The sequence below is a fragment of the Fringilla coelebs genome (genome assembly GCF_963513975.1).
Source record: "Fringilla coelebs genome assembly, chromosome: 25".
NCBI lineage: Eukaryota > Metazoa > Chordata > Aves > Passeriformes > Fringillidae > Fringilla > Fringilla coelebs.
This window is the reverse complement of record NC_140051.1, coordinates 2,492,576-2,515,951: the sequence shown is the minus strand read 5'-3', so window position 1 is coordinate 2,515,951 and position 23,376 is coordinate 2,492,576. Positions and strand designations below refer to the sequence as shown.

At 46.1% G+C, this 23,376-nt stretch overlaps 1 protein-coding gene across 2 annotated transcripts in view; it reads right to left on the bottom strand.

Moving 5' to 3' along the window:
• ARHGEF12 (Rho guanine nucleotide exchange factor 12) overlaps nt 1-17,924 on the bottom strand; it is an 84,610-nt gene extending 66,686 nt beyond the window's left edge. The window contains exon 1 of one of the 2 annotated variants that reach the window (XM_084221378.1): nt 17,899-17,924. Coding sequence is in view for 1 of the 2 variants with exons in the window: in XM_084221377.1 (XP_084077503.1) it covers nt 15,596-15,627 (32 nt within the window). In the remaining variant the exon portion in view is untranslated. Of the gene's footprint in view, nt 1-15,595; nt 16,482-17,898 lie in introns of those variants that run through there. The other variant, XM_084221377.1, reaches the window with a different exon arrangement.
• Between the last annotated feature and the right edge of the window lie 5,452 nt (nt 17,925-23,376).

Sequence of the window (23,376 nt, the reverse complement as noted above, 5' to 3'; positions counted from 1 at the left end):
TTTTTGAGAGAATGTGTAAATATAAAAGCACAGACAAGAAGAAATGGAAGAAATCTGACATATTTCAGCAAGGGCTCAGAGCCCACCCAATGACCTCCACCTTTCAGACACCTCTGAGAAACACCTGAGTCTTTTCAAGAGTGAAAATCCTGCCCCACAAAAAGCCACAAAGGTGTTACAGGCACAAAACTGCACTTTAATCAAGCGTGGGGAATTTTATATTTTCTTTTCTCCATCAAAAAAAAGACTCTGGGTGTTGTCTCAAAACCTTTTATTGCTCTACAAGCAGCAAAGGACTGAGAAATTTTCTCTCTGGGTACTCTGGATGTGTTTTATGGAAAGCAGGAGACAACCTGATGAGGAAATGAGTTAATATTTCATGTGAGTATCCCAGCTATGCTGGGTTACATAAGAGGCAGTGGAAGTTAAAGACATAGCAGCTTCCTCTCAGGCATTTCTGCAAGCCAGAGGAGACAGCTTAGAGCAGATAAAATAATCATTTTCCAAAGCCACTGCCTCACACAGACCAGCCCTTCGTTACCTCAGCTCCTTCAATTACTGGAACTTAGCTGGGAAAACAAAAAAACTGAGGCACAGAAACAGGAAATTGTTTTTGCAGTAAAAAAGGAGATGGACAATTGAAGTGGGAACTCTGCTCTGATCAGCCATTCTGCCTCACATCAGCACCAGAATTCCTTTTTTAAAAAAGAAGTGACACCTTGTGATGTACAGAAAATATCACAGCTATTTGGCACATTCAACTGATTTGGGAAGGCAATGCACAGGCCAGAATTCCTGCAAACTTTCAATTTTCACAGCATTTTGCTATGTAAGTTAAGCAAATGTTTTTAGGATGGAGATGAGAATGCCTCAAGAAAAACCCTCAATTTTTTAATTTTTCAAGTACAATCGTGGGCTGTAACAGTCACTGAGTGAAACCTGAGGACAGCATCTGCACCATGCCAGGGAAAATTCAAATTAAAGCTAGCACAGAAGAAATAAAAGATTAAATCACATGCAGAAGTACAACCCACAAAGGAAAAAGCAAAAGTGATTTAGACAGGGGAGAAACTGATCAAGTGAGTGGGTGGGAAAATCAACTTTCTTGCTGGATACAGCTCAATTTTTTACTGAGGATGATTCAGCACCCAAATCCTGTGCTCTGGACAAAACCACCTCCTGGGCTGCAGGCAGCTGAGCCAAAAGCCCAGCTCAGCACAAGTTAGGATCAGACTGGCAACCCAGCTTAGAGTCAATCATTACAAGGCTGGAGCACAGCTGTCTGCTTTTAAAATCAGCCCTAAAAAAAACCCCAGAACACTGAATTATTAAAACTTCCAGCACAAAATCTTAACTCTGAGCATTTGCTGCTAATAGATATTACTGGAGTGATCTAAGCCAAGAAAAGAATTACAGAAAATTATCATTTTCGACTGTGTCACCCAACAAGCAGCTGAATGGTTTCTACAGACAGTAATTAAAATAAGAAAGTTCTGGTACAAATATGGAAACTGATTAAAAGACAGCTGTGAAGTCTGCTAAATCTGTGATAAAAAAATAAATCTGCACAAGCAAAACATGAAAGATCCTTTATGAAAAGAGAACCCTCTTTCAGTTTCATTGTCTGGGCTGACTTCTGGCATAGGAAAATGAGTTCTATGGAGCTGCATTGTAAAGGTCACCGAGTTTCCTTCCTTGATCTTTTACCATGAACAATTTTAGAAGGCATTAAACATTTCAGAACAGCCTATCTAAACAAATTTTTGCTTATCCTGTCATTGAATTAAGTTCAACCAATTCCAGTAAGTCTGACCCCAAAAAAAAAAAAAAAAGCCCCCCCAAAGCAGCGCTAAAATGTAATATTGATGCCAGCCACTAAATGCAAACTTGAGTCCATGCCAAAACAGCATAAATTAGAAAAAAGTAATTATTCTATAGCTGACCATTTGAAAAGAGAGCAGTGAGAGCTGGGAAACTCCATTTGCTAAGGCAAAATCCATTTCATTCACAGCAAACTGAGCACACTTGTTAAATCTGTGTCATAATTCAGAGAGAGAGAAAAAGCACAGGACTAGTTCCATGGGTTTAGCACTCAATACCTTGTTCTGGTTGACTCCAGGGCTGGGAATTGTCAGCAATAAATACTTCCAGGCCTATAAAACTCCATGAACTGCTCACTATTTGTCAAGAAGCAGGGAGGGAGGGGCAGAGCTCCATTTATTCTTTCCAAAGAATTCTGCAGGTCCTTTTTAATTCACCATAAATTTCATCCCAGCCCACTTTTACAGTACAAAACATAAACAGACTCAAGGACAGGATCAACATCAAAATGTTGACCCCAGAACAAGTCAGGACTGGCTTTATCATTATTGCATCCCACACCTGCAGCATTACAGACCCAAATGCAAAAGCAGGGCAGAAAAACCCAAGTTAAAACGCAAACAGCAATACCTGTACTCACAGCCCTGGCCTCTGCAAAGGCAGAAATCCATTTTTTAATGCATTAAAACACACTTTTATTTTACCACTGCTTCAGTACAACAAAAACCACTAAATTTTTGTGTTTCCAGGTACTGTTCATGAGCCAAACACCAGTTTATGACCCCCAAAATTCACTTTATTTCTGACTCTGACTCCCTATGGATACCCACAGCCACTCCAGGGCTCCATCTCCCCTTCCCCTAAAGCCCAGCACCAAGGGCACACACAGGGAGGGAAGGAAAGGTTCAAACCCTGCCAGGAAGTTTTATTGTTTAACTCCAATTTTATTGTTTAACTCCTACATCTGCCCCTGGTTTGTGATTCCAAGGCAGGAACGTTCCCACAGCTCCTCTGAGGGGCCTGGCAGCTGATTCACCTGAATTTTTGATTATTTACTCATTATTTGTACTGTGCTGGACATGAGGTGTTCCTGCCCCTCAGCAGGGCAGAAATCAAAGAAATTTTAACCCATTGACTGCTTTGCAGGTAACATCTGACCATCAAATAGACAACATGAAGTGTTATAACTTGTTTTAGCAGGGCAGGCACACAGCTCACCTACAGAAAGTTGAATTATCCATTAAATAGATAACAAAGTGTTATAATTTCTGTTTTAGCAGGGCATGCACACAGCTCACCTACAGAAAGTTGAATTATCCATTAAATAGATAACAAAGTGTTATAATTTCTGTTTTAGCAGGGCATGCACACAGCTCACCTACAGAAAACTGAATTATCCATTACATAGATAAGATAAAGTGTTGTAATTTCTGTTTTAGCAGGGCATGCACACAGCTCACCTACAGAAAGCTGAATTATGCTGGCTGTGAGCAGCTAGATCAGAGTCACCCATGCCTGAAAGAAACCACAACCAAACAGCCTTTCCTTTCCAATTTCCTCTGCATCAACCAGACACATGGATCACCCATCAGCTGTCCACATCCCACAGGACTGACAAAATGTTGTGTTAGCACCAGAACCAACAGCTGAGCTTCAGGAACTGAGATGGTCCAAGAGCCCTGTATCACTGTCACATTTTCTGAAAAATCTTTCTGTCCAGGATTTTCTCCTGGGAAGCTGAGAAGCTTCAGAGAAAAGTGAAAATAATCATTTATCTGATTTGCTTCTTCTATGTTTTGCTGGTTTAGAATGTGGTTTGGGCACTGTTTACTCACAGGTGAATGTTTTGACTTAATGGCCAACTGGGGCCAAGCTGTGTCAGACTCTGGAAGGAGTCACAAGTTTTCATTATTATCTTTTAGCCTCTGTATCCTTTCTCTACTCTTTAGTTTAGTACAGTATTCTTTATATAATACAGTATCATAAAATAATCAATTTGCCTTCTGGGAACATGGGAGTCAGATTCACCATCCCTTCCTTTGTCAGAGATCTCTGAAAACACCACAAAGCTGTAAATGTAAAAATTAAGCCCTGGTCATCAGCAGAATGTCAGTGTTGAGTCTTTAACACCCATGTGCTGTGCCACTCACAGCTGGACAAGATTCTAAGAAGTCACTGCAACATGTTTTTGCAATTTGTCGAGCCAAGACAACTTGGATTTAATTCTTTGAAGCGAGTTATGCCGTTCTTTTGGATACAGCATTCTGTGTGTAAAAAAGGCACTTGTGGTCACCAGGACCAGCAGCTGAGCTGAAGGAACTGAGATGGTCCAAGCCAGCACATCTGCAAGGAACCTGTAAATGTAGAAATGAAGCCCTGACTGCCAGCAGAATGTGGGTGCTGAGGCATTAAAGCAAAGGGAAAAGCAGTTTGCTCTCTGTTCAGTAAGAGAACTCCTCCCGAGGTATTTGCTGCAGCAGGGAAAGCACCAGGATGCCAGAGCAGGGCTTTAATCTAAAGCAAACATCTCCACGTGATGGAGCAGAGGGAGAGGGGGAGAGCCCAGGCAGCTCCTGGTCCTACAGACAAAATTCAGCTGCTGCTGGGTATTTCTTCCTGAGCTTTTTCAGGGAATTGGGGAACAGACCCAGGGATGCTGCCACCAGCCTTAGCTCAACTGAGAGAGAATTCCCTAAAATCCCAGAGGTTTGAGGGCTCCTCACTGCCACACAGCTCCTCGTTGTATTTTACATTTATTCAGATTTACTGCCACAGCAAAGTGATCCAAATACGACTCAGAGGAGAAGATGAAGAGATTTTCACATTGAAATTTACAATTTAAATAAACAAATCACAGTCCTTGTTTGAAGTGCCCAGAGTCCCTTTGTGCTCATCCCCAAAACCAATTACAAACTACCTTTTTTATTTAACAAAAAGAAAAAAAGAACAACAAACCCCACCTCATTATTTGCATGTTCTTTGTTATTTTTCTCTTTCTTTGAAATGCTCTTTTGGGGCAAGCTTTTTGATCTAAAAGGCATTTAATTAAACAAAAAGAATAAAAGAAAGGAAAACCCTAAATCCCTATATACACTATACAGCACCATTCATTTGGGGGGAATATATTCCACAAAATTATATATATAATATATATTCCCAGGGATTGTGCCTGCATTACCAGGACCAGAACACAGCCAGATTCCCCAATTAAAAAAAACAGAGAAACCAACTTATTTCAAGTGTAAACTTTAAATTCCTTGAGACCTTTGCTGATCAAATCCCATCAGTACCCCAAGAATCAATCTGGAGATGGGAAGGAGCCATTTTCTCTGGATATGGAGAGCGACAGATGGAGCAGAACATTTTCAGCAGATTTTGAGCTGCTGTGATGTTCCTGTGAGGAGGCTCAGCTGAGCCACCTCCCAGGATCTGGGATGATTATAAAAACAGAGATAAATTTTAAAAATTAAATATAAAAATATTAAAAAAATATTAAATAAATAAAAGAATGGAGTGGGAAGGGACAGGTTCTTTTCATCTGGCTGAATTCCAGGGAGAGGATTTAGAGTTTTCCAGGCAGCCCCAAACTGCTGCAAGGCTGTTTCCTCTCCCCCTCCCAGCTATTCTCTGCTTCTGGGAGAGGGAAGAGCCTCCCCCAGGGACTGTCCCCTCCTGCTGACCCCCATGCCATCCAAAAAGGGTTTTCCTGCCCTAAACCTGGGCTTGTGCCTGGATGAGCAGGGCCAGGAGCTGCAGGGACAGAGGGAGGCCAAGGTGAGGGAGGGTGAGCAGGTGCAGACACCAGAAAGCTCTGCTGGATGTCCTGGGAGAGGGAGAGCTGAGAGCAAACCTGCTGGAAGGGAAAGGGAAAGGGAGGGGAGGGGAGGTCAGCCTGGGCTGTGCCATACGTTCAGCTGAAGCTGCACTGGTGAACATCCAAAGTAAACACCACGGCAGCATTTACAGCCAGAACCAACATTCCTGCAGCTTTCCAGACTGCAAGAAACATGTGCTTGCCTTTTTCTTCCTCCCACTTTTCCCCCTCCCTATTTCATTCTCACAGCAGTTTCCATAACGTGAGTGACCTGAGTGTGAAACTTGGGGCTTCCACTCAAAGGGGCAAATAATATTTACCAATTCCCAGAATTATCAAACTCTTACACCAAATCACCCAGCAATGAGATATCCAAAGAGATCAGATACCTAGACATCTAGATATCAGATAGATATACTGCAAGAAACATGTGCTTGCCTTTTTTTTCTCCCACTTTTCCCCCTCCCTATTTCATTCTCACAGCAGTTTCCATAACGTGAGTGACCTGAGTGTGAAACTTGGGGCTTCCACTCAAAGGGGCAAATAATATTTACCAATTCCCAGAATTATCAAACTTTTACACCAAATCACCCAGCAATGAGGTATCTAAAGAGATCAGATATCAGAAAAATATACTGCAGGAAACATGTGCTTGCCTTTTTTTCCCCCCCTTTTTCCCCTCACTATTTCATTCTCACAGAAATTTTCATAATGTGAGTGACCTGAGTGTGAAACTTGAGGCTTCCTCTCAAAGGGGCAAATAATATTTACCAATTCCCAGAATTATCAAATTTTTACATCAAATCACCCAGCAATGAGGTATCTAAAGAGATCAGGTATCAGAAAGATATACTGCAAGACACATGTGCTTGACTCTTTTTTTCCCCCTCACTATTTCATTCTCACAGAAATTTCCATAACATGAGTGACCTGAGTGTAAAACTTGGGGCTTTCAGTTGTCCTCAAAGTGGCAAATAACATTTACCAATTCCCAGAATTATACCAAATCACCCAACACTGAAGCATCTAAACCTAGAGATCAGATATCTAGGTGAATAATCCAGATATTTCTAGGAAGTAATGATCAAGAGAGCTCTGTTCTTTTAGATCGTTAATTCTGAATTGTTGGAAGGTGTTTGCCTTTACACTATTTCTGAATTGTTGGAAGGTGTTTGCCTTTACATTAATTCTGAATTGTTGGAAGGTGTTTGCCTTTACATTATTTCTGAATTGTTGGAAGGTGTTTGCCTTTACTGCTGATGGTTCAGGGCAGAGCAGCACCTGCACAGGTGCTCCTCTGGGCACCCCACAGCCTTTAACGCATCCTCCCAGCAAAGCAAACCCCGCAGGAACTGCAGAGGGCTCCGTGCAGGATCCCAGAGCACCTTCCCCAGCAGAGCCACCGAGGCTGCTGGTTTCAGATCTGTGCCCACAGCAACCACTTCCACTCCCCAGACCACAGGGCAAACCACAGCCTATCATTTGGTGCCTCTTTGGAACAAACTGCCAGCTGCAGAGCTGCACTCCAGCTCCAGGAGATCTCTTTTACCCTTGGCACACCAGGATCCCCCCATCCTCACATTTAGCAAGCCCATATGATATAAATTCACTCTCCTCTACTGCAGGTCCCCCTGGATGTTTGCCAGAGCTGATGCTGCTGCCTCAGTCAGGACAGAGTCTGCAGCAGCAGGGAAAATCCCTCTTTTAAATCCCCAGAACAGCAGCTCGCTTCTGGCTGAGGTCACTGCCTCATTTAGGACACGATAATAATTATAATTTATAAATAAATAAATAAATCCTATTGACACAGAGCAGAAAACAGCATTGTGAGCAGCAGCTTTGAAAGAAGAACAGGAACTGCTCGCAGAAGAACAAGAATTATTGGGACATAATGACACTGCCACACGGGAGCTGCTGTCACCCAGAGCCAGCCGGGCACTCCCAGGCTCTGAGGGGCTCCTCCAGCCCTGCCCAGCACCCTGGGCTCCAGCCCTGCCTTCTCAGCCCTTTCTGCCCTCCCTGAGCAGCTCCTGGCCCTGGGGCAGGCAGGAAACCTCTCTGCTGTCTGGCAGCTGCCACCAGCTCTCCCTCTCACTCACTTCCTATTGATTTCTCCTGTCTTGCACTGCAGCTTTTTCCTATTTCCTCTCTCTGCTGGCTCGGGATGGCTTCCCTCCTTGAATTCTCTGCCTCTCCACGTTCTCCATCCCTTTTCTGGCAGCAGAACCCTCTCTTTGCATCTGGGCACAGCAGCAAGGCAGCGGTGCCTCTGTGGCACGGAGCACTCAGAGGAGACGCCTTGTCTGAAGTGCTGCCAAGGAGCTGCACCAACAGCCACTATCATAACAGGCTAAAAAAGACTTTCAAGCAGCCATCAGATGCTTCAGGTGAGCCTGCAGGTTGAAGCTTGTATGTTTATGGGAGTGGTGGACTCCCAGTCCTTTGCCTGTCTCACATCAGGCTGGTGCTTTATTAACGGGGCTTCTCCTCCACACTGGGAAATGCTTGCTCAGGTCAAGCCAGGTCCCACCTAAGTTTTCCAGACCCTCTCCAGCACTGCAGCTCACTCTGGAAAAGAGTGTTGAACTCTTCTTAGGTGACTGATTCCACTTGGGAAGTCACCCAGGACTGCAGGTGATAGCACAAACCAGGATTCACCACCTGCAAATAAATTCAGGAGCGGCTTCTCACACAGACAAGGGTCAGTTGTGCTGCTGCTCACAGGTTCAGCGAGGAGCAGCATCTGAACAAAATTCAGGTTCCCACCAATATCCCTGAAAATTTCCAAAACACATTCCAAGAGCTCAGGAGTGAAACCAGTTTGAGTTTTGCCCTCGCAGCCACAGCTCTTGTGCCAACTGAGAGCAACCAAGAGCTGCCAGAACATGGAGATTCCCTCTTAGGTTTTTAACTTCTCTGGAGCACCAGGAGAGGCCCTGCTGCTTAATTCACACAGTTCAGCTTTTACCCAACCCTGCTCCCTGCCCATAAAAGATTTATTTTGTGGAAGAGCTGAGCCCCAGTGTCACTTGTGACCATGCCCCTCCTGCCAGGACAGCTGACAGCATCCCAGGGACAGACAGGACAATGACCCACACCACACCAGAATTATTCCAAGTACAGAAACCCGTGCTGTGATCTTTCCCAGTGCCACAGCAATTCCATGAAACCCTTTTGCCACCGAACATCCCAGCCCAGACCTTTCAGAGTTGTCAAAACAGAGCTTAAAATAGCCCCACAGGATCACATTGAAGTGTTTGCCAACAAATGTAAACAGCAATGTTTCTTATTTACCAGGCTGCAAGAAAGGGTTCCTGCCCATGGGCCTCAGAAGTCAAACAGACACAACACTGAAAATCCTCAAGGAAAGGATGCAGGGTGATAACAAAACATCCAGGCGATCTGTGAATGTCACAGGCTGAGCACTGTTTGTTTGGCTTTTACTATTTATACTTATGCTTACATTTGAAACATAAGGACGCTGTTTTTTCCTGTCAGTTTAATGTATTTATTTTTACGTGTTTTCTTTTCAAAGAAAAATGAGTAAACGTTGCTTCTTCCTGTCTTTTTCTAAGCGTGCTGTTGCTATTTTGTATGTATCCTGTCTTGTATTTTATCCCTTTTGCATTCCTAATCAAACACTGCACGTTTTACATCCCTTTTCATTTTACTGATTCCCTTGCTGCTGTTTCTCCTGTCCTTATTTTAAGCCCTCTCTTCTGATGTTGAGATATTACCAACATCCAGGCTCCTGACCCTTCGTTTAATCAAGCTGAGACATGAACTAAGACTTCTATTCTTTAAACCTACTAATTATCCAGAGCAGGGCCACAGAACACAGCATCACCTACCTGAAAATATGCATTTAAATCTATTTTCTCTTAGTGCTATTGACATCTCTTACACTGGAAAATCTGCTTATCTCAAAGCAGATAAAATATCAGAGGGAGTGCTTAGGCAGAGGAATATCTGGAATGCTGCAAGAAGCATTTTTACAGCAATAAAACCACCAGAAATTCGAGGATAATACAAATGGGATTCATTAATAAATCTCCAACTGCTAATTTTCAGAGGGAAGGAAGAGGTATTCAGGGAGAAACCTGGAGGATAAAGGCTCAAGGCAAGAGGCTGAGCTTATCTTCCAAGCAGCACAGCCAACATATCTCCCTGGTGACCCCAAGGACCACCTCGAGGAGGAGTGGAGAATTCAGTCTCCAGAGCAAAGCAAACACTGCTCCTCTCTGAGACACTCTGCAGAACTGCAAACTACACACAGGGCTGCCCAGGTGGGGGTGAGGATTCTAACCACGAGGGATGAAGGATATTGCTCAAAATACTGCAGGAAAAATGGGAAAGCAACAGTTAATGTGAAAATCCCTGATGGTTGTACTCCAAAGTTCTTGGGAAAACAGAAGCTGTCACTGAAGCTACTTAAATTCTTTAAATTCACTGGGAGACCCCACTGCAGGAAAGAACCAAATAATCCTGGTGTCCAGCCATGAAATATGGAAAATAACAAGAATCCTGGTGTCTAGGCATGAAATATGGAAAATAACAGGAATCCTGGTGTCTAGCCATGAAATATGGAAAATAACAGGTCCAGGTGTGTGTACCACCTTCCCCAGGCAAATCCACCCATGCTCCCTACAGCCTTGGGATGCACTGCTGCAATCTCCAGTGCCTAAATCACTACTTCTGCAATAAAACACCACTTCCACACTAATCACTACTTCCACAAAACCATCACTTGTACAACAAGGTCCAGAGCAGTTGTGAGAGGGAACAGAGGACTCTTTGATTTCCAGCAGGACAACTGTGCTCACTGCTGTCACCCTCCAGGACAAAGGAACCTCCTCCCACACAGGTCATGGAAGTTAAAGGACACCAGTGAACACCCACAAACCCCACCAGTGACCTCAGCAAACTCCAAGGGCAAGCTGCACTTTCCTTCTTAAGCTAGGACAGCACTGAGTCTTTTTTTTTTTTTTGCTGCCAAATTCCTGTAGATGCAGACCAGAATTTTGAAAATCTAAAACTGAAGGAGCCAACATCCTGGTCCCTTTCCTAACCCATCGATTTGAAATGTTAAAAAGCCATGAACAGGAGTTCTGTGCACAGGGAGAATTATACAATTGGGCTCACAGATGAAATATCATTCCTGCCTCCACCCAAATAATCACAACGCCCACAAGCTCTACTCAAAACTAGAAAATCAAGCTCACCTCAGCTGCTGTCTCCAGTAAAAGCCCTAATAAACTATGCAACACCAAGTGGTAGCATTTGTGTCCCAGCCAGCAGTAAACACCCCAGACAGTCCTCTCTTCTGCCAGCCTCAAGGACAGCAGCATAAAACAGGAATTTATGCACAGACTCTGTCAACTGCTAATTTCCAAACATAGCCAAGGCACAATGATGAAAAGCCCCACTCAAAGGCTATTATTCTTTTTAATCCTTAGATGCCATGCTGCAGCCCATTTTCCATAAATACTGGATTTTACTAACTCTACTAATTTAAAAAAATGCATGACAATATCTAACTAGTCAGTAACACTAAGGTGTGACTTTCTGGAAGAAATAAAACCCTTTTTTCCCCACCATATAGTCAAAGAATTCCCAATCACTACAAGGACTTCCAAAGAGCCAGAGACAGGGAAAGTGCATCTAAGGCAGATAAGAAACAATTAGAGTCTATTTTAATACCAAGTCAGGAGCAAATCACCAATTAAAACTTCTCAAGGGTAATTATGTGTAAATTCTACCTCTGCTGTTTTCCAATCATAGCAACAGAAACTACAGCAGGGTTATAAATAAAACTCATTTGCAAGCAACTGCAGAGAAGAGTCACCAGTTCCTCAGCGAGGTCCTGCAAAAAGCAAGAGCCTCCTTTCTTTTATTGGCCTTTAATAAACAGAAAGAAACATAAAGCAAGTCCTGCAGCCGTGCCATTGCTCAACCCTGAAGTGCGTTTGGAACGGTGACAGGAAGAAAAACACAGTTAGCTCCGAGAGTGAAAAAAAATTAATGGCGCACAAATGTTTCTTCAGTGTCATAACAGGATACAGCCGAGCTCGGGCCGGCCTTTGGTGGCCCAGCAGAGGCTGGAAATGGCCGAATTTCAGAATTCCAGCCTGGCCCCAGCGTGGCCTTGGGAAGAATAAAGGCCTTATCTCAGCTGGCCATGCACAGCACACAGCAACGCCCAGAGCTGGCCAGGAGAGCTCCAGAGGCAGGGAATGTGGGCACACTGCAGCAGCAACAGGAAAACTCCTCCAAAAACCCTGCCCAGCTGCCTGCCACCCCTCAGCTGGTCACAGATGGACCTTAAAGCTGCCATCCTCCCACCAAAAACAGCATCCAGCCACAAAAATCCCACCCAGCACCAGTGAGGGACCAAAAATTGATTTTTTTTTTTTCAGGTTAAAAGAGATGGGAAATCTCACCTAAATGCAGAGCTGGATGAAGCTCAGTCACCTGAGTGATTTTAGATTCCTTTAGGATAAGAAAGGTCCCCTGGATGTGCAGATTTCCTTCCACTAACGATCAAGTCGAGCCAGATGAGCAGCTCAGGGATGTCTACCTCAAAGAGTTCCTAAGCTCAGCAAGATAAATGCCACCTTAGGAGGCCTCTGAACAAATACAGCATAGCTCAGGGAGGATTAAATTAAGAGGGTGTAAATGTTTACAAACATAAAGGAGCAGAGCAATAAGGCTGGAGATGAAGAGTTTGATACGCTCCAATGGGCACCAGGACTATGAAAAAAAAAGCAGCTGACAAAGTAAAAGAACATCCTGAGGGAAAGAAGGGGAAGTTAAATCAGTGTTTAACTCTCTCAGATCACCAGCAGCCGTGCAAGGCACCACGGCTCTCCTGGAGAACGCTTTGCTGATGTGTTTTTAAGCCTCAAGTGCTCTTTAGGAGATAATTTTCTGTCTGCCTGCAGCCTTTAGGTGCTCCCCCAAAATGCTGCTGGGGAGCAGCGAGTCAGGAGCTCTCCCACCAACTGAGGAGCCTCAACATCTGTTCTGCCTTTTTTGTTTAATGCCTGATATCCCCCCACTCCCCCAGGCACTCACTTGCTCCAGACTGAAGGCACTTGAAGAAAAAGACACCAGAAATCGATGCTGCTTTGGGAGTTCTGATAACAGAACCTGAGCATAACCACTACCAAAACGAGCTGGGTTAAGGTTTAGTCCACAGAGAGAATGAGCCCAGACACACTCAGATATGAACTGGCCTGACTGTGTTTCAGCAGTGCCAGACACTAAAATCCATTCAACTTTCCTGGGAAAGGGAGCAAAAATAAGAGAAAGGGAAAAAAAAATAGAGGGGGACTTAATAAAAACATCATTTATCACCCTGGCTCCAGAACAGCATTAGAAATGGCCATTCATACATTCCTAATTTATGTATTTAATGGTAATGATGACATCATCAAGAGATATAAAATATGTCAAGGATGAGAAGTGCAGCCTGCACGAGGGAAATGTGACAGCTGTCAAATCATTGCCACCTTAAACTGCAGGGATGGCAAAGGAAATATCTGCTGTCTGTAATGTGGATTTAGGCAGCTCTATTTATGCAAAATGCAGATATGTAAAGCTAATATGGAGAAAAATCCAGGCCCAAGCTACCCTGTTATATTCCTAATACCATCTGGCACGGATGCAAGCTGGGTTTTCCTGGTTTAAGGCAATGCCCACCTCAATCCCACCAAGGAAGGTGACTGACAAACACAAAGAGAATTGAACATGTCAGATGATTTATAGCATGGAGATCTAATGACAGTGGAAGCATCAATATTATTTCTATTGCACCTGCTTTGCATCCTAAGCTTTAGAGGCAGATTGAAAGAGGCAACAGAGACTCCCTGAGCCTGAAAGGAAAGGGGAATATTCTGCAGGGACAAGAGTGATCAAAAGCCATCCTCTCCAAACCCTGCACAATGCTGGGGATGAAGAGGAATGGCAGAGCTGGGAACAAACACCACAACCATGCCTGGGCTTCTGCTGCAAGGTTCAGCCAGGGAATAAATCAGGAAATAAATTAGAGAATCACCAGAGAATCCCAGAATGGTTTGGGCTGGGAGGGACCTTAAATCCCATCTCATTCCCATCCCCCTGCCACGGGCAGGGACACCCTCAACTACCCCAGGATGCTCCAACCTCGGACACTTCCAGGGATCCAGGGGCAGCCACAGCTTCTCTGGGCACCCTGTCACCATCCTCACATTTTGCCCTAATGACCAAATCTAACCCTGCTCCGAGTTTGAAACCATTCCCTCTTGTCCTGTCACTCTAGGGCTATTAAAATAATCCCTCTCCACCTTCCTTGTAGCTCCTTCAGGTCCTGGCAGGCCACAATGAGGTCACCCCAAAGCTTCTCCTCTCCTGGCAGAACCATGACCATGACTTTGCACCCCAGAGCTGGGGCTGCTTCAGGCCAGAGGTGGAAAATGGAGACAAGAAAAGATCCAGTTCCCCCACATTCCCCCAGAAATCCAAGGGCTGTGGAGACAGCTCCTCACCTGACACTAAAAGCCTTTTGATCCAAAACCCTAATGGAACACCAAACAGAAACATCCTCCTGACATGACTGAGAGCAAAAGGAAATGAGACATTTTTTTTTATTTGGCTGCTCCAATTCAATAATGGAAAGTATTTTGTTTTACTAACAAGTAAATTAAATTCCATGTTCTCGTGTTTTTCCTTTCCACGCATCACTCAGCTGCTCCTTGGGATGAAAATCCTGTCATTCTTTTTGATATCATGCAACTGCCACAAGACATATGGCCTGAAGTACGTAACAAAATCCTCACAAATCCACTGAAATGCCTTTTTACTGTCATTGCCTTGCCTGCTACACAGAAAAACACCCTGCAACTCAAGAATCATTCACGCACTGCAAAACAGAAAATTCTGCTAGGACAAACTACAAAATTAATTGCCAAGATTTAATACTGTGTGAAAAGTTGTAAACACAGATTGTAGACAAGTCTGAGCCATCCCAGAGCCCTTTGGACTGTGCTGTGAGGAGTCACAAAAAGGCCTGGGTTTAAGTGAGAACCACACTCAGTCTCTCTCCTGCCCACACCTGGAGCCTAAAACTGGTTGAGCTCAAGCACCCAAAGCATCACTGCCCCATCGCAGCCCCAGCCTGGCTGCTGAGCCACAACTGCGTGGTCATGAAAGGCCTCGGCCACACACATTCACACCTTAACCACCAAACAGCCACGATAAAGACACAATCAATTACAGACAATGGCTTTTACAGCACACAGCGTCAAAAAAAGCTATCTGAAGACACTCACTCGCATGTTAAAATGTTTCCTACTTGACTTTCTTTTTTTGTCACATTTTTTTTTCCCCTTCCTCTGAACCACCCAAGCACAAACAAGAGAGCTCCAGAGGTAATGAAAGGCACCTGCAGAGCAGCCCAGAGGCCCGAGCAGGTATCTAAAGGCAGGTTCCTGCTAAGGTAGACACCAGCAGACATTCCTGCTTGTCAACTATCCCTCCCGCCCTCACCTGGAGTGACCTCTCCGCAGTACTTGACCCAAGGAGACCCAAGTGCATCCTCACCACTCTCTCCGAGCTCAGCTTGGAGCTGGGTACTGAATTCTGGTGGCTTCTGCTGCTCCATCCCCTTGCAGGAACCCTGCTTTCGGTGCTCCCCGCAGCACCAGCCCGTCCTGGGAGCTGAATTACCACCCTGGCTCCCACAAAGTCAGCCTGGCAGGCCTGAAAGCTGTTGGACTTGAAATACTCCAGTTTCAAAGTGAACCCAGTTGCTTTGACAGTCAAGACACCCTTGGTTCCCAGAACCTGTGATTTAATCCTGCTTTTCCGATCCTGTCTGTCACTGAAGCCAGAACACAAAGTACGTGAGCTCTGCGAATAGTCACGCTTCAAAAAAAGAAATAAAAAAAATAAATATATCAAGAAATCTCATTTTATACTGACCTGTCCGTGATTGTGGACTGTGTGCCACTCATTGGAGCCTTTGGCAAGAAGTCGTATTATCCAATTTACATTTTACTCTTATTGCAGGAATATGAACGAGGCTTTGCCCCTTACATGCACCGAGGTTCAGGATCCAGCCTTGCTCCAGAAGAGGCATGCACAGAGGACAAACGCAGTTCAAGGGCAGGAGAAAGGAACAAAAAAAAAAAAAAAAAAAAAAAAAAACAAAACCAAACCCAATCCAAAACAACTCCAAAACTCTTCTTTGCAGTCACCCAGAATATCCAAACCACGGAAGTGGGGCGTGGGGGATAAAGGAAAAAACCTCCAGCAAGAAAAAACTCCAACAACAACAACAAGAAACAACAAAACAACCTCGGTGGACTCGGGGGGAAAAAAGACAACCTTGGCAGAGGCGGCCGGTGCTGCCGGTGGCGGGGCCGTGCCCGCGGCCGCCGGGGCTCAGGGGCTGCGCTCGGGGGGCGGGCGGCGCTCCCCGCCCGCGGCCGGGCCCATCCCCGCTGCCCGCCCGCCCCGACCCCCGCCCGTGCTGCGCCCGCAGGGGGTCGGGCAGGGCGGCCGCCTCTAGGCCCGGGGCTCCATCCCCCGCCGCTCCGCCTCTCGCTCCGGCCCGGGACCCAGCGGGGCGCTGCGGGCTGGCTCTGCTCCGCTCTGCTCTCCGCGCTCCGCTCCGGGGCCGAGTCCCGCCGCGCTGCCGGCCCCGCTGCGCTGCTCTCCCGGCCCGGTGGCGGCCCCGCTGCGCTGCTGGGAGAGGCGGGAGCGGCGCGTCCGGGGGAGCCTGCGCCGAGCCGGGCTCGCCCCTCCCGGCGCCTCCGGGGGGCTCGTACCTCCGGCCGCTCCGCCCCGCCGCCGGATCCCTCCGCCGGCCGCCCTCCTCTTCCTCCTCCCTCTCCTTTCCTTCTCCTCTTTCCCCTCCTTCTCCTCCTCCCCCGTCTCTTCCCCCCCTGCTCCTCCCTCGCAGCCCTTCCCCGGTCGCTGCCCGGGCCTTTCCCCTTCGGGAAGCGTTTTCCAGACCCGCGGGGTGTTTCCTTCTCTTGCCGTCTCCTTGTCCCTGCCGAACAGCTTTCCATCCCCCGCGTCCCTAACCCGAGGAGATTTCCCTTTTTCCCCTCTACCCTTTCCTCCCTGTTTTCGTTTTTCCCGTCTCCATTCCCCGTCCCCAGCCCGCCGACACTGCCGTGTCACCAGCGCTCAGAGCAGGGAGCGCCCGCGCCTCCATCTCCATGGAAAATATGACACAGGCGAAACTTCGAGCAGAAAGAAAATAAATAAGCAGCGAACGAAACGAGTAGAAAGAAGTGCCAGGAGCTGTGCAGAGCGGAGCTTTAGGCTGTGCTGTTTGCTCCCAGGCCTTTCGTGGCTCTGTTGTCCAGTCCCGCATTTCCCACGCACGGAAATTTCATCGGGAATTTTTCCCAGTGGTTAAGGTCATCATAAATCCAGGAACTGATCCCTCCCTGCACGTACATTCCAGAAACACTGCGGCCCAGGGCCTGTTCCTGCTCCCCTTCTAAAGCTCCAGTAGCAAAACATGAGCCACGCGGGGTGTTTGGGCTTTGAAATTTCAGCAGGTAAATTTCAGTGGATTTCCCTCTCCGCAGCCGCAGCCTGAACACAAACACGGCTTTGCTGTAAATCCCTGCCGTGTACAGCACAGTCCGAGACAGGAATTCCTGTCTGGAATCTGCACAGAATCCCAGAATGGTTTGGGCTGGAAGAGACCTTAAAGATGATTTTGTTTCAAGGTTGTTCCAACCTTTCACTATCCCAGCTTGCTCCAACCTGCACAACCTTGAGCACTTCCAGGGACCCACCACAGCTTCTCTGGGCAACCTCATCACCCTCACAAAGAATTTTTTCCCAAAATCCCGCCTAAACCTACTCTCTGTCAGTGTGAAGCCATTCCCCCTTGTTCTCAAGCACCTGGAAATAACATCCACACCTGAGAACCTCAGGAAAATTCCATGCTGCTCCTCCAGAAATTACAGCTCGTGAGCAGCCCAGATGTGCAATGAAAAGCAGGATGTCCCCGCTGCCAGTAATTCCTGCCCCCTCTGCACAAAGGAACTTGTGGAACATCACTCTCCTCCAACAGCAAATGCCAGCAGACTAAAATAACCTTATTAGCTAATCCCAATCATCTGGGACACCACGCTTCTTCCCTTTAATTAATCTTGCCGGGATATACTTCAAAGCCGGGACGCTGGGCTTGGGGAGAGGTGGGGAACAGGCTCTGGGGAGCGGGAGCAGCTCCCTGGCCGGGCACACAGGACCATCCATACCTTGCCTGAGGTTGCTCTGCCCCACGGAGCCGTGTCCCGCTCGCAGCGTGCCCCAGGAAGCCAGCAGACTGTCTGAGCACCCGAAGAATTTCTTGTTTTGAAGGAGTTCAGAGCAAAGAGGGGAAGCGTGGGATGAAATCATTTTCTACATGATGCTTCGCATCTATACGCGGGACATTTATACTTCCTTTTTTGGTTTCCTTTTGGGGGAAAAAAAAATAGAGGCTTGGGGAAAAAAATAAATAAATAAATAAAGTGTGGGAGTGCAAGACAAACAGCCACGTCTGCCTGTCCTTCTGCAGCTGTGTGCAATGCAGTCATCAGTGCTGATGAAGTGACTGAATGCCTCCATATATCTATATTTATTTATTATATATCCCTTTATTGCATCTTCTCTGCAATAAATCCCTCCCTGCTTTTAACTTTGGGAACATCGAGTACTGTGCCTGGAGAGGGGAAAGCTCCTGGGAGATCTGATTCCTGGCAGGCCCAGCATTTGCATATTAGGCCTCGATGCTTTTTTATTACTTTAATTATATTTTATTGTGCATGACAACATAACGAGAACAATTAGCTGGAGGAAATCCTAAGACAGATTCTGAAACCGTAACTGCTTCTCTTTTCTGCAAATGCTGATTTTTTTTTTTTTTTGGTGGGAGCTGGTGGCATACTTAGATTAAGATAGATGTCTATTTATGATAATTCTGTTTCACAACCTGAAACATGGGGTGGGGAGATCAATAAGCAATTACAGTGTGCCCATTTTTATTTTCTTTTTTTCTTTTGGAGCTCTGAAGTTGTCACTTCACCTGAATTTACACACAGAACCATCCCATGGCAGGAGGGTCGGAGCAAGATGATCTTTGAGGTCTCTTCTGACACAAAACCATTTCATGATTCTCTAATTAACCTCCTCAATCTGTTTTTTAGTCCAGAGCAGAGCTAAGCAGGACCCTGAAGTCGAGGAGAATAATTCCTGTAGAGTAATTCTTATTTTGCCTTAAAATAACGGTCAGATCCTTGGAGGTGCTTCCGAGGGGCTCCTGTAAAATCAAATTTATAAAGTGTTGAGCGAGGATCCTTTGGCCAAATCCCTTTTTCCAGGCTCGCACCGAGGAGCTGTTGCCATCTGCTGGGAAAGGCTCGAATGGCTCCTCTAACCTGAGCCCCGGGCAGGTAAAAGGTGAAATTTGGGAAAAGGAGCATTCCCAAGAGCTCTGGGATGGTGCAGCTCTGGAATGCTCCCAGGGGGTTTGCACCGCTGTCAGCTCAGCTTAAACAGAGATAAAAATCAGCAAAAAGTGATGCTTGAAGGTTTTAAGTGTGGAGTGCCTGGGAGCATTTCTCTTCAAGAAAAATTTCAGTTTGTGTTTGAGTTCGGATGATCAGGTGAGTTTCACTGAGCTCCACCACAAAAATCAAGTGCATAAAGAAGCTTTTGCTCATTGCAAGTAATCAATTTCACTGGGAGAATACTCAGGTATTTTGAGCTGTTATTTATGCTCAGTACAAATTGCTTGAAGGTTTTAAGTGTGGATAAACAGTGCCTGGGAGCATTTCTCTTTCAGAAAAATTTCAGTTTGTGTTTCAGTTGGGATGATCAGGTGAGTTTCGCTGAGCTCCACCACAAAAATCAAGTGCATAAAGATGCTTTTGCTCATTGCAAGTAATCAATTTCACTGGGAGAATACTCAGGATTTGGAGCTGTTATTTATGCTCACTACAAATGGCTCAGCCAGCTCCTGTTTTTCTGCTGCTTTTGGAAGCCAGCTGCCAAACCTTTGCACCTCAGAGGAGAAAAGCACAGGGGAAACAATTCCCAAGCTCATTTCCCAAACGTGCCTAGAAATTTGTGACTCCTAAGGAACAGAGGACCTAATCCAGAAAACACAAATAAATTTGTGCTGTGCTCCACGTTTCTGTGCAATTCCCAAGCCTTTTTTCATCTCCCACCTTAAAATGGGCACCAGATTTTCCTCCCTACAATCCTGCACTCTCAGAAATGCTGGCAACACACCCAGGGTTGGTTGTTGCACACAAGGCTTTGCTGCTTTTGAGACACAGAGAGCCTAATCTAGCAGAGCTTCTAGATTGACAGCTTATTACAGTTCCTAAACCTGGATAATCCACGGGGCAGTCAGCATTTTTATAGCGCTGAGCTTTCCTTCCATATCAGCACAATGAAAGCAGCAAGGACAGATGAACCTGCTGGGCATCCTGCCCTGAGTTTCCTTCTCTTTCTCCATCCTCTGGCTGGAGGGGGAGTTAAAAAGAGGTAAAATCTAAATAAATAGAGAATATAATTTCTCTTCACGTTTGAGGGTTGTGGCACTGGATAGATCTCATTCTGACACAAGACACAGTTCAAACAGCACAGCACAAGTGCTGCTGAAAATTTGTGTTTTGTAACATTTGAGAAGCTGCAGCAGCTGAAACTTCCTTCCTTCCATACAAAATTATCGACCTGCAAGCATTTCTTACTTTACAGAAGCTTTTCCACGTACCTTGATCTGTCATGTTCCTTCTTTTAGTAATTTTCTGAGGTTCTTTTACATTCTGACTTACCAGCTGCCAAGCTGCCCCTGGAACTGGAGGCAAACTGGGCATTGACTTCTCTGGCCATGGCAAACCCCGTGGTATTAATGGAATAGCAGATTTCAAAGACTTTAAATGCTGCTTTTACATCAGTGCCTGGACTACTGCTGCAAGGGAATAAAGCTGTGGATATCAAAAAAATTCAATTTTTTCGAGTACAAATAAGGAGTTCAGCTACAGAGAGGGCAGAGGACTGGCAGAGGAGGTTAATTTTACAAAGCTCCACTGCAGGGCCAGCAGGAGAAGCAAAAGGCAGGCAGCAGGGTTGCCTGTAAGGAGATAATAGGATGATAAAAAATGAAATTAATTGGGTGTAGAGGGGCAGATTTCCCTTTTCACAGACAAAGCACATCTGACCACTGACAATGCCAGATTTTGTCACTTCTGAAGACACCAGACCTGTGAGACACTTGCAGCTCTGAAGCAAAGCTCCAGAACTCTGCTGTACTTTCTTCTCTGCTTCTGGAACTGCCTCAGAGGTTCCACGAAGTCCCAGCACAAATTCTTGCAGGCTCTGAGACCTCTCCATCCCCAGGCTGGGCTCTGTAAACAGAAAACATCTCCAGAGGGCTCCGGGCTGCTCAGCAGCTGCTCCCCAGCCCTGGAGGGTTTTAAGCTGGACTTAAGGGTTACCTGCAAACAACTAAATTGGCTTAACTATTTATAGAAGGCAAGACTTTTGGTGTGCTGGATCTCAGCAAGCAGAGAGGCTGTTTACCAACACACCACCACAGGGCTTTCCCAGGCAGTAATATTAATTTATGATTGGGAAGGACTCACCGAGTGGAAACACAGGAGAAGCTCCTCCCGTGGCATCCAGGGCATGGAAAACAAAAGGAACATTTCTGCTCCATCCTACTGACCCACTGAATCTTTGAGGTTGAAAAAGATTCAAGTTGAAAAGGTTTTCTGAAAAGCCCTCCAGAACCATCAAGTGCAACCTGTGACTTCAGAGCAGCACCCAAACAGAGAAACCCAATTCCTCATATAATTAAATAATCTTTATTTTTATAAAACATAGTACAAAGCATCTACACCATTCACTGGTGGAACATTAGTTGCTATTACACAGTAATTCAGACACAAGTTATTATTTCACACTAGTTCTGCAGTTTCCTCTCACAGTTTGCTCTAGCCACTATGGACTAGCCTGAGGACAGGTCCCACCCTGTGCTCCACACCTTGGAATTTGTACTTTTGGGTCTGTGATTCTATGCTGGAGCCCACTAAATGGGCTGTGAGGCCTTGCTCTGCCTCATAAAGCCATTTTTAATTGCCCTTTTGTTTTCTTGTTTACTTTCCAAAGCCTCAGAGCTGAGCAGCGCTCTCCTGCTTCCAACCAAGTTTCCCTCCTGTTCAGAAAAGGGGACCACTCAAACCATTGTCCTTCAAAATCCCTTCAAACAGATGATTCACAGATGCTGCAGCCTCTGCCATCCTCACCCACCTGGGCAGGTAAAGGCTGGAACCCCACAAAGCTGCACCCCAACCCTCAGCAAAGCTCAGAGCCCACAGCCCCAGGGCTGCTCTGCAAACTCTGCATGGTGGCAGCTCAGCAGCAAGGACCAGCCTGCTCTCACCTCCAGGACCTGCTTCCACCTGCATTTCTGCAGGAGCTGCTGCTGCAAGCCCTCAATCCCTGCTCAGGCTCTTTTGGCTCCAGATTCCTGCCCTCCTGACCAGGGAAAAGCCAGCAGACCCCTTTTGCTCAGCTTGGGGCTGGCTGGGAGGATGCAGCAGCACAGCTGACCTTTATGAGCACGTCCAGCTCACTCCCTGCCCTTTAGCACCTTTGCAAAACACCTCACTCCTGCTTTTGGGATGCTGGGAAGTGCCCAGCTCAGGTGACAAAGCGCTCACAGCAGGATGTGCTGCACTCAAAGCAAATTTTATACAGCACAGCCTGACACAAACCACCCAAAATCCATCAGAGGTGGCTTGGTGCTGAATGGAAACACCCCATGAGGTAGGTAAGACTGGACCCACTTCCCAAAGTGGGTTAAGTTGAGGCAAAAAGTCTCCTGGATGTGCTCAACAGAGCAGCAGAGCTGGGGAAAAGAACCAGCAAGCCCCAACCAGCCCTTCTGGTCTCCTTTCAAGGCTTGAGAGTGCTGGATGAGTCAAGTTTCCTCTCCAGGACCAGCTCATCAGTTGGCTCTGCTCATCTGAAGGGGTTTTTTTGGGGCTTCTTCAGGTCTTTGGCTGCAGCAAGCAAGGCTCAAGCAAAAAGGGGGCACCTGAGCTGCACTGGAGGCTCAAGGGAAATGCTAAAATCACAGCAAAAACAAAGGAGCAGCTTAAGGACATGCAGTGAAATAAACTCCAGAAGCTGCCAGCTGGGCATGGTTTTTCCCTACAAATGGGACTGGATTAGTATTGCTTATTTTTCTCCCAGTCAGGTTTATTTTTGCTTTAAAAAGACCAGATTCTGGGCCTCTCATTTCTTTAATTACTGAGCTGTAAAATAAATCTCTCTGACCCTTTCAATGTTCACTTTTATGAAGTGACTCAGACCCAGTCAGAGGGAAATCAAAGCCCAGGGGTCAGGGCATCAGTTCAGATGAGGGAGAGCCAAGGTCAGTCTGTGGCTTCCACAGGGCATATTCTGGGCAACCAGAAATCCCAGTTTGGATCTGGGGCACAGCAGAGGGAATTTGGGTGTTCTGGAGACAAAATCAGGGCTTGGCTCATCAGCAAAGAAACCCCTGACTGGCAAATCCTGATGGGGCTTCTCAAAGTGGAGTGTGCTGGTTCCCCAAGGAGCTAAAAGCAGGGTTTGGAGGGGCGTTTTAACAGTCAGGGAAGAAGAGGGAAAAATCAGGAAAAATTTTCCCTTCTGGGTCTGTGTCTTTGGATGTATTCACAGAGCACCCAGTCCTGTAA